Below are 11302 nucleotides of genomic sequence, written 5' to 3' on the forward strand. Positions count from 1 at the left end.
TTATTTCCCGGGATCCGTATAACGGTCAGAATATCTTCTAGTCGTTTCTCCTTTATCTAGGTGTGAGTTTTTCAAGCAATGGTTCAAACAATTGTCCTCTCTCCTCTCCATCTCTCTCCAACTTCGCACAGATTGAGAACAATGACAACAACATGTAGGACTCCGAAGATAACAATGATGATCTATAAGACTTTAATTTCTACAGTCGCTTTCGTCTCCACGTCTCCACGGGTTTCTTTTTGAGGTTTTTTTCATGTTCTTGCACTCGGGGGATCGCGTTCTCTCATAATTATGAATCTATTTCGGAAGCTTTCACGGCATAGCTTATTTCGTTTTGTCCATCATCTTTTGCCAGTCGTTCCAAGGGATCCGAAAGGTATAAACTTTTTCACAAGGAAAATATCCAGTGTCCATTCTCCATCGGAGAAAGATTTTGAACAATTTTATCGCTACACGTCAGGACGTTGGCTTTGGGATGAAAATATGCAGCTACAGGAACGCTATCGGAAATTTAACCTCCACAAGTTGCAAGCTATTGCCGCCCAGGTATTGGGTTCCTCGAAATGCATCTCCATGACCAAAATCGGGGAAGGCAACTAGAATAAAGTGTTCTGTCTTCAGATGGATGACGGTGCGGTCGCCATCGTTCGAATACCCCATCCAAATGCTGGTCCGTCACGATACACAAATGCCTCAGAAGTCGCTACCATGGAGCTTGTATGTGAGGATTCTATATGAAAGTGACTCAGTGCGGAGCTTATCTGTATTAACGTTCTTCGCAGGTTGGATCGGTTCTTCAAATCCCCGTTCCTAAAGTTCTGGCCTGGTCCGCGTCTATCATTGTGGAAGAGGCCAAAGGCAAGCAACTGACGCAGCTGTGGGAGCAAATGGATTTGGAAGAGAAGAAAAGCATCATAGATGACATTGTCACCATTGAGCAGAAGCTTCTCTCTATCTCGTTCAGTTTGTAAGGCGTTCCATAACATGCTTATGAAGTGCGTGGTACCCTGACTGACGCTCTTTTCAATGCTTGGGCTCTCTATACTTTACATGCGACAGCTTTCCTGGCTGCGAGGCAGCGGAAGTTCTTGGCGATATCCCCACGGCTATTAAGGAAGATATCAAGAGACGATTCGTAATTGGTCCAACCGCAATTAGGGAATTCTGGGAGAAGGAAAGGTCACTTTTAAGAATAGATCGCGGGCCGTGTATGCACCCCAGAAGCTCCTCTGTATTATACATTTGAGTTGCAACCCACCCAGAGACCCATTAACCAGGGAAATCTGCTGAGGAGTATGTTGAAGCTATTGCGCACCGAGAAATGGCATACATGGGCAAAGCTTCTACATCTGGTGCCTCAGTTTCCGGCTATGTGAAGTTGTCCCAAGCACAGTTGTCACCACAGGAGCATACCCAGCTATTACAGAGGTATTTTGCTTCAATATCCAACCTCTTTCCCAATGATCCAGACCTACTTCGTTCAGTGTTATGGCATCCTGACCTTCATGACGGCAACATTTTCATCCACGAAGGGAAGATCTCAAGCATTATAGACCGGCAGTCCGTTTGGACCGGACCCTTAATGTTACAAGCTCGAACTCCCAGACTGATCAATTACAATATGGATATAATATTAAAACTTCCAGAAAATTTCAAGGAACTTAATAACGGCGAAAAGGAACGGATTAGAGATCAAGTTTCAAAGTCTATTCAACTGTATATCTACAAGCACGGAACGGGAAGACGCAACCCGCTACTAAACAAAGCCCGAAGGCAACCGTTTGGCAAAACTTTGGCTCAACTTGTAGATTTTGCTGGAAATTCTTGGGACGACGACATCCTTCTATTCAGAGAATGCCTTATTTAGTCTTGAGAGGTATGTTGTCGTCAATTTTAGTATCTGGTGGCCCAGAGCCAATTCTGTGTGCATCCTATATTGCAGGTGTACTAACAACTTTCCTATAGGAATTAGTCTGAGCTGGGTACGACGAACCCGTGTCCCTTTCATTTTTCAGAAGACGAGATTCGGCAGCACCACGAGGACGGAGAGGGATTCAACGAGACGCCGGATTTCTGGGACTCAGTGGAAGGAATTGTGGATAGAAGTGGTTGGACTATCCCCGAAAATTTCGATACTGCAGTGGACTACTTTTCCAAATTACGGGAGGAAGGTCTGCGCACATTAACCGGAGAGGAACGTCGGGACTTTGAATTACAAACTCGTTGGGTGCTTCGGACAGTGTCGCAAGGCAAACTAGCTTGATTAGTAGGTTTTGTTCTGTTTCTTGCCTATAGTAAGTCACCCTCTAGAAACAGAGCTTTGTTGACCAAAGAACCAATTACCAATGCTACTAAATTCCTGCAAATATTAATAGAGAGCTAGAGTAGTCGTCTGCACAACGGGCTGGTTCACTTATTGTCAAAGCATATTAGAAATGTGCTAGAATCAGTTTATATCAGCGAGGGGACTGTGAATGGCTTTGGCTGAAATACATTTGTTCAGGGAACACTAAAAATAAAGCAATGTCAACGGCGTTGGAAAATAAATGGTGATTGATTTGAAAGATATTGGCAAGAATAGTTAAGAAACCAGATTATATATCTATTTTAACTGCTACATACAAGTTAATAATAAAGTCTTGATCAGACTTGGCAACAAGTGCCATGTTGAGTTTCTGTCTTTCTGCAGTTTTGTTTAAAACCTGCCTTCACTCTGAGGAGGGCCAAATACTGGCGGTTTAGCGAGGTCGAGATTACGTTGGCCGCTTCACGTGTTTTGGCGCGTCCTTCCGTGGAAGACGTGAACCCATCCCAACATCTTCAACATCTCTGCTTGCGGCTATGGTAGGCTTGCTGGTTTAGTTAGGGCCCATTCGGAACATATAATTTTATTTCTTCATAGAGTGAATGGTCTGGATACACAATGCCCGCAGACATTAGGAACTTTTTTGGCGGCGGAAGGCAGCTAAACAGCTCCAGGAAGGCAAGCGGTCCTGCCAAAAAGCAAGAGGTATGACATTTTCCATGATTGATATCGAGCTTGTGGCTTGCACCAGAAATCAGTCCTACAAACCTCAAATTGGTTTCGAGCTTTGTCTTCGTTGCTGACCGGAATGCTTATTCTTCAGGATGTATCCTCCTCGAGAAAACGGCGTGAGACACTCCCTTCTAATGGATCAAAAAGTTTGATATATTTCTAACTCTTTTGACGACCTATAGGCAACAGAAAAATAGTGGAAGATAGCGATGAAGATGAAGATATTGAACAGGCTCCTCCACCAAAACCTCAGCCACAAAAAAAACAGTATGCTCTCGAGTTTATATCCCATACTACTCCCAAGCTGAAATCCTCTCACATAGGAAGCCCGAAGAGTCGAAAGGAGAGCCTACGACGACATCTGCTTATTTTGCATCATCCAAAAAGAACAAAGCTCAATTTAAAGAGAACGAATCTCGCGAAACACGAGACTCGAGGGATGTTACTCTAGAAAACAAATCGAATTCTAAACCAAAAGTGGAAAGGAATGACCAAATAGAAATTCCGGTTCGCAGCCCAGCTTCAATGCGGAAGACCAACCCAAAGCGTGAATCAATTAAAACCGCCCGAATCGTGGAGACCGAGGAGGATCTTGGGGCAGATGACATTTTTGCTACTGGCTATCGAAATCCAGGGAGGGGTGGCGACGACGACTATGTGGAGGGGGATAGCAACAGCGATTTCGAGGACATGGAAGTGGAACCACCAAAGGCTGCATCTCCCAAATCGAAGCCAACCAAAACTTCCCCACGTATCAAACGTGATAGCGGAACAAAGGACCTCGGCCCAACCGACATGAAATCTCCTGCTCGAACTGGACGGAAGCGTAAATCAGAAGCATTACGCGTGGGTGAAGAAAGTGATGACTACGTCGATACGAAGAAAAAGCCATCCCGTTCCCAAGCTCAAAAAAGCCCTTCCAAGCCTGCAGTGAAGAAAACAAAAGCTACGAAAACAGACAGGCCGGAAAACAAGGGAATCCAGGATATCTTTGACAGCATTCCGACAGTGCGCCCACCGTCTCCTCCAGCTGCAGATGGCGCTAAAAAATTCAATTTTGCACAACGATCCAGAGACCCTGTTACATCTGGCTCCAAAGATCTACCCGTTGGCGCTGAAAATTGCCTTGCTGGCCTGTCGTTTGTCTTCACGGGCGTTCTTGATACATTAGGTCGAGAAGAAGGCCAGTCATTGGTGAAGCGATATGGTGGAAAAGTCACTTCGGCTCCCAGCTCTAAAACCAATTATGTCGTTTTGGGTAGTGACGCAGGGCCTAAAAAGTTGGAAACTATTCGGAAGTTCGGTCTCAAATCCATAAACGAGGATGGCCTATTCGAATTGATCCGAAGGCTTCCCGCTAATGGAGGGGATGGGAAAGCCGCTGAAAAACACGCAGCGAAGAAGAAAGTGGAGGATCAAAGAATCAAAGACATGGCGGCGGAAATAGATCGTGAAGAAAAGAAAAACGCTGCGTCCTCTATAGCATCAACCACCAAGTCCCTGAACGGTGCAGGTAATCCAGCGCCTGCCCAGGTTGACGATCGACTCTGGACCTCAAAGTACGCACCTACCTCACTTAGCATGATATGCGGAAATAAGGGTGCTGTGGAAAAACTTCAAACTTGGCTTCGAAACTGGAGAAACAGCTCAATGGCGGACTTTAAAAAGGGAGGGAAAGATGGTACAGGTATTTATCGTGCGGTCATGATCCATGGGCCGCCCGGTATCGGCAAAACAACAGCTGCACATCTCGTGGCCAAACTCGAGAACTATGATGTTGTCGAAAGCAATGCAAGTGATACTCGAAGCAAAAGCCTTGTGGAAACCGGCCTTCGAGGGGTGCTGGATACCACTTCTCTCCAAGGTTACTTCTCTGGAGAAGGAAAGAAAGTCGAGAGTGGCAAAAAGAATTTGGTTCTTATCATGGATGAAGTAGATGGGATGTCGGCTGGAGACCGTGGTGGTGTTGGGGCCCTAGCTGCCGTGGCTAAGAAGACGCGAATACCGATGATACTAATTTGCAATGAACGAAGACTTCCGAAAATGAGACCTTTCGATTCCGTCACATTTGACCTGCCATTCAGGCGCCCGACGGTAGAACAGATCCGTGCGCGGTTATCCACTATCTGTTACCGAGAAGGACTGAAAATACCGCCACAGGTTCTTGACAATCTAATCCAAGGCACCCACGCTGATATTAGACAAGTAATTAATATGTTGTCTACTGCGAAACTCGACCAACCAACCCTTGATTACGACCAAGGCAAGCAAATGTCTAAGGCCTGGGAAAAGCATATTATCCTGAAACCCTGGGATATTGTTGGCAAAATCCTGAGTGCCCAAATGTTCTCTAAAAGCTCCGAGACAACTCTGAATGAAAAAATCGAACTTTATTTTAACGATCACGAATTCAGTTACCTAATGTTACAGGAAAATTACCTTAATACAAGACCATCAGCAGCGAACTCGTACCAAGGCAGAGAGCAGAAGTTCAAGTTGTTGGAGTTGGCTGACAATGCGGCCCAAAGCATCAGTGATGGTGATTTAGTGGATCGCATGATACATGGAAGTCAACAACAATGGAGTTTGATGCCCACACATGCGGTATTTAGCTTTGTCCGACCTGCTAGCTTCATGGCTGGCAACATGACAGACCGCCCAGCATTCACAAGCTGGCTTGGTAATAATAGCAAACAAGGTAAATTTCCAACATTTGCCCTTTATTCGTTCCCTCACCAAAAAAAAAAAAAAAAAAAAAAAAAAAAAAAAAAAAAAGAGAAAAAGATAATAATATTTTGTAGGTAAAATGGCGCGCCAGATAAAAGAAATACAGGGCCATATGCGTCTACGTTCTTCTGGTGACAGACACGAAATCCGCCAGCAATACCTCCCAGCGCTATGGAACAAACTGGTATTACCATTACAAGTCCAAGGCAAAGATTCGGTTGAAGGCGTTATAGACTTGATGGACAGCTACTTCCTCACACGAGAGGACTGGGATTCCATCGTCGAACTTGGTCTCAGCTCGATGGATCAAAAGAAATTAAAAATTGACTCGCAAACAAAAGCCACTTTCACACGCCTGTATAATCAACAGTCCCATCCCCTCCCGTTTATGAAAGCCACAAGTGTTGTTGCGCCGAAGCACGTTGCCAAGGTGAAACCTGACCTCGAAGATGCGATTGATGAGTCTGACGAAGGTGAGGAGATTTTGGGTGAAGAAGAAACTAAAGACGACGAGAGTGATATGGATTTGAAAAAGGATAAATATGTGAAATTACCGAAGAAAGCCCCGTCGAGGAAAGCCAAGGCTGCCGCAAAGCCACAAACGAAGAAGACCAAAAAGAATGTTGCTGACGATGATGACGATGAGGACGATAGCGAAGAGGATGTTAAACCAAAGAAGGGGCCACGGAATGCTCGCAAATCCAAGGCAAAAACATAGGCCTTGGGCTCGGGAATGACTTAGTTGTTTTCTTTTTGGCACAAAAGCCGCGGAGGATTGAGTAAAATTTTTTGTATAATTTATTTATTTCTATTCTATATGATGTTATATTTTTTTTTCTGGGCTTAATAGTCGCTACATAATTAGCATACAGGATAAAAGTATTTTGATCAGTGTCTGCCTATCAACTCCAAACTCTTATCGTGTCCACTTGTGGATGGAGATATTAATATGTTGATCTCGATCGAGATCACTTTGTATTCTTAAATCGTAAGTAAACGAGAACGCACAGGTTACGCATTAGCCAGCAGCCGGCACTTGGTTATGGCTATCATATTGCTGTCCTCAAGAAGGTAAAGAGAAGGTAAAATAACTGGAATAAAGATAAAGTAACCCAAAAACAAAAAAAAAAAAAAAAAAAAAAAACAGAAGATATTCCAATAGTTCAATCATATTTCGTATCAAATATATGGTGCATGGAAAGGTACCACAAACATGAAAAATTCTTGCGCACCCATCTTCATGTCAAAAAACGTAAAACGTTGATACCTTCCAATCCACCAACCAATCCCATATTATCCATCCTACGACACAGTCCTCCACGGAACATGGACACCCAGCGCATCAGCAACCCGCATCGCAGATACCACACAGCCTTCTAACAAAACCATCCCATCCCAGCACCAACCTCCCACCAACCAAACATTACCATTTCCATTCCGCCATTGGTGACTCTTCTCCGATGCCCCAGTGGCAGCGTGGTCACGTCCAAAAATGCGATTTACAACCTCTTTGCTCTGCGGCGTACGCAGCACTCTGGTGAAGCGCGTTCGGTGGATGATCTTTGAGGGATCGATTGGCGTTATGGGTACAGTTGTGACAAAGATGGAACGGGCACATTCGTGGATTGCCTCCGTGAAGCCGGCCGGCGACGAACGGACATGGATGACCTGTGTCTCTGGGGGCGGTGCGGACGAATACCCATAACTGCTGGTGGCATTGCTCTCCTTATTGCCATAGCGGCAAGTCTGCGATAGCGGGTGAAAAGAAGACGTGTCGTGATGCACGATGCTCTCGACGAAGGTGGTTGGCACGTGCGTCATGGTCGATCTCAGCGGTTGAAATATAGCGCCAACGACATCCGGCGTGACAGCCATGATAGCATGGTCAAAATCCCTTTGATGGAGAGTGCCCTCTCCGCCCACTCGGTACGAAACGCGCACCTTAGGAGAGGGGCCAGATTGCGACTCCACGGAGATTACTCGAGAATTTAGCTGGATGTTCAGCCCCTCAGCCAGGATCTTTTGGACGACGTTCACACCACCCTGCACGACGTAGTAGGGCACATTGTACGTCTGCGTCGAATATTCTATCAGGTCTTTGGCCGGAAATTTGAGAAGATCATCGTGTGAACAAGTTGTCACCGCTGAAAATTGGGGGATTATGTAGTTTTGCGTAAAGTACGTAGGAAGCATGATGCGCTCAAGGTATTCGGCGAGCGTTTCGGCCAGGGATGCGTCCTCTATCCTCGTTGCGCCAGTGAGAGACGACACGGATTGGTATCTGTTTCTCGACGAGTATGGTGGTATAAGAAAGCAACATAAAGTATACCACAAAAAACAGAGAGTAAGATACACAAACTCTGTAGTCCAACCCCAGAATCCCAAGTGCTCAGGTCGTACGGGAGGGATGCGATGGTTGTTAGACGAATGAATAAAATAAGGCTTTGAGGGAATAGTTTTCACATCATCGCCTTCCCCATGGCAATCGGCATCATTTTCTCTTCCATGGCTTGAGGACAGAGACGATTTCCTACTGCCTGGCACTTGCGACAGTGGAAATAGGAATTGGATGGGAACGTATTTCACGCCTAGATGTTTATACATTCCCCTCAAATTGCTGTAAAACCCGCCCGCGAAAGCCCGCATCGGGAGATCGACCCGTACCCCCTTCCCATCTTCTGTAGGGGCAGTAATTGATGCTGAGTCGAGGGATATTTTATCTTGCTGTCAATTTTGTCAATACCATTCAAACAAGGTTATGTCTGCTACATGAATTGCTCATCTAATTAAAGGGTATCGATTGGAGAACTCATAAATGGAATGTTGAGAAACTCAGAGTAACTGTCATGTTCCATCCTGTCAAACAAAACCCACAGAGAAGCTCTTTTTCAAGCTTGCCAGCCGAAACTTGGCCAACATTGAAGTCACGGGAAATTTGGAAACTGGTAAAGCAATTTGTACTGGGCAAATGGGAATTACACATAAGTTCAATAAATAAGTACACAAAATACTATAGTTAACAGAATTGCCATTAACTTGGAGTGGAAATTGAGGGGTTCGGGGAATCATGGATAGTACTAATAAGCATCAAACGTACCATTTCGAAAACTTGGACGTCAAATTGTTGACTCTGATCCTGCTTGAGCAAGTATCCTGTCACAAGTCCTGCCATTCCTGAGCCAATAATGGCGACAGTTGTCCTGGGGTTTTCTTTGGGCTTCCTCATGGTTTTTCCTAGTTTAGATTAGATATAACTATTTTGTTTCTGTTATAAGCGCAGACATAACAATAAGAATAAGATATCCAAAACTGGTTTGAAAAATGACACGTGAATGAAGGAATAAAAGTCTCTAAAGAGAAGAGGACGGAGGACAGAGGTTCAAAAAGGAATGCCAGTCTGACATCGGCGCGTCAGATCATCTCAAAGCCTGACGAAACAATCCCCAGTTAGATATCTGGTGCGTTGTAATATCCATTTTTAAGCACTCCAGTTTAGGCTTTGTCGGTCGTGTGGAGCTATGCATCCATCGGGCCGCCGAGTTGCACCGTCCACAAGCGAAATTCCAGGGCTTCGTGCGTATGAAGCCCCAAGCAGCAAGGGGCGGGCCAATGAATTCCGACGTTGCAGCTTTGTTCTGTGGGAACCATCCGCTAAATCCAGCGGAACGGAGAATGCTGCAGCCTTCGTGGCATCCTTGGCCTGTCACCTGCGTTTGTCGAAGCCACAGCTTCTCAACGGCAGGCGGAACAATTCAATCTCTTCCATTCTTCTGCTCTCGGTGATGTTGCACAGATCAACCTTTGACTCTGCAAGGTGATTGGCTGCGGTAAAAGTCTATATAGTGGTAGATCAAATTACACCACCATGGGCCATGCTCTAATGAGAAAGATAGTTATCCGTACACTGGAGGTTGCAAATGTTGATTGCGGCGGAAATAAAGTTGCCTGGAGGCTGCGCAGAACTTGAGCCGCATTTAGTCATGTCTATAATCTGTATACAACTTATCAGATCACCATAGATGACTACCATCCGAACTTCCGTATCATTAACCTTTCAACTACAAGTTTACATCCAGAGACGGGTCCTGGGGCCTTTTTGCGCTTGGGATATGGAGGAAGCGTTCTATATCTTTCTAAAGGGCCTCGAGGTACTTTGCCATACCGCGGAATTTATGGGGACCTTTCCATGACACAGAATGTTCGTATTTTTGCAAAGAAAACAACCCATATAGGTAGGGAGGGGGCTTTGAAGCTCTGAACCCAATCTATTTTATTTTGTTGTGTTCAATTAACCCTTGTGCGAAATGTTATTGAAGACAAGGTCATTAGAGCACCAGTAACTTCGATCATGAAGATATTGGTTCATCTCAAGGCTAACTACTAGTACAACGGAAAGAATTGGAAAATAACTTGAATATCGACATTTGAAACCGAGTTCATATGCTAAACTGAGAATGAGAAGCAGATGAATGTTGCAATAGAGGTTCTTTGGCACACTGTTTCCTGAATCCATGGCCATTAGCAGCACTCTACGGAGTAATCGCTGCGAGTGTTTCAGCAATTCTCGAACGTTAGAACCGCTCTGCCGCTTACTAATCCGCCAACCACCACGCTCGAATTTTTGATGCCAGGATCTCGATCTGTTCCTTTGAACATATAAGTTTGAACCAGCTCAATGCATTCTCCCTGACATTGAATGGTCTTTTTTTTGCGTTTTCCCTAGATTTGCTGGCACTTAATTCCGTATTTCATGATGTTTAGACCGGCATCGCGATCTTGTTTTCGAATAGCATTCTCCGCTCCCAAACCTGTCCGGTTTGCCCAAGCAAAACGATTCATAAACACCGACTCCGCATCGCCATCGCGTAAGCCTTCAAGCTGGAAGGGCACAGCATTGAGATGGGCCCTTGCTGTTGGTGTGGTCTATTATTATAACACAAGCACCGTCTTCGCGGAGGAACCTGGCTGTAAGACAAATAACGAAAAAAAAAAAATACTAACTTGACTTTTCATGCCCATTTTTACCTCTTTATCTAATATTCATGTAATCGCCGCATAGTTTCATTCCAACCTCCTACTTTCGCTTCTAATGAGAGTGAAGATGACACGTCTCTACCAACTCTCGACTCCATAACGGCGGCGAAGAGAGCAAAAGCCACATCGAAACCTCCCTCGACGCCCCCCAAGTCAGAAACCACAACCCCTCCGCCTCCCTCTTCCACAGAAAAGCCAGACCTTGCCCCCACTACAGAGATAGAGACTGCGCCGTCAGAAGCTCAATCAAAACTTTTAACACCAGGGGAACTTGAAGAGGAAGCCGATAGCGAAGGCGCCTTTAACCCCGAGACGGGAGAGATCAATTGGGATTGCCCATGTCTAGGGGGCATGGCGCATGGCCCATGCGGAGAGGAATTTAGAGCTGCATTCAGCTGTTTTGTTTATTCGACGGAGGAACCTAAGGGGATGAATTGCATTGATAAATTCGAGTACGTTCTGTCGCCGCCCCTCCTTATTTTTTCTCTTTCCCCCCCCCCCCCC

General features: G+C 45.3%; 4 protein-coding genes across 4 annotated transcripts; 2 read left to right on the forward strand and 2 right to left on the reverse strand.

The window, feature by feature from the left end:
- Positions 1–621: 621 nt before the first annotated feature.
- On the forward strand, positions 622–2263 carry HCAG_03829 (predicted protein; the record flags this gene model as incomplete). The annotated part of the gene is made up of 4 exons (XM_001541681.1): positions 622–717; positions 783–963; positions 1305–1804; positions 1973–2263. The coding sequence occupies 4 exons, from the start codon at positions 622–624 to the stop codon at positions 2261–2263; spliced, it is 1068 nt and encodes a 355-aa protein (XP_001541731.1).
- Positions 2264–2923: 660 nt separating this feature from the next.
- HCAG_03830 (hypothetical protein) lies at positions 2924–6482 on the forward strand (the record flags this gene model as incomplete). The annotated part of the gene is made up of 5 exons (XM_001541682.1): positions 2924–3010; positions 3129–3153; positions 3235–3304; positions 3361–5735; positions 5839–6482. The coding sequence occupies 5 exons, from the start codon at positions 2924–2926 to the stop codon at positions 6480–6482; spliced, it is 3201 nt and encodes a 1066-aa protein (XP_001541732.1).
- A 293-nt stretch (positions 6483–6775) lies between these two features.
- Positions 6776–8990, reverse strand: HCAG_03831 (predicted protein; the record flags this gene model as incomplete). The annotated part of the gene is made up of 4 exons (XM_001541683.1): positions 6776–6855; positions 7192–8045; positions 8124–8488; positions 8862–8990. 4 exons carry the CDS (start codon positions 8988–8990, stop codon positions 6776–6778), a joined length of 1428 nt encoding a protein of 475 aa, XP_001541733.1.
- Positions 8991–10483: 1493 nt separating this feature from the next.
- On the reverse strand, positions 10484–11151 carry HCAG_03832 (predicted protein; the record flags this gene model as incomplete). The annotated part of the gene is made up of 3 exons (XM_001541684.1): positions 10484–10674; positions 10836–11009; positions 11061–11151. 3 exons carry the CDS (start codon positions 11149–11151, stop codon positions 10484–10486), a joined length of 456 nt encoding a protein of 151 aa, XP_001541734.1.
- Positions 11152–11302: the final 151 nt, after the last annotated feature.

The sequence above is a fragment of the Histoplasma capsulatum genome, genomic scaffold (genome assembly GCF_000149585.1).
Source record: "Histoplasma capsulatum NAm1 scaffold_3 genomic scaffold, whole genome shotgun sequence".
Lineage (NCBI taxonomy): Eukaryota > Fungi > Ascomycota > Eurotiomycetes > Onygenales > Ajellomycetaceae > Histoplasma > Histoplasma mississippiense.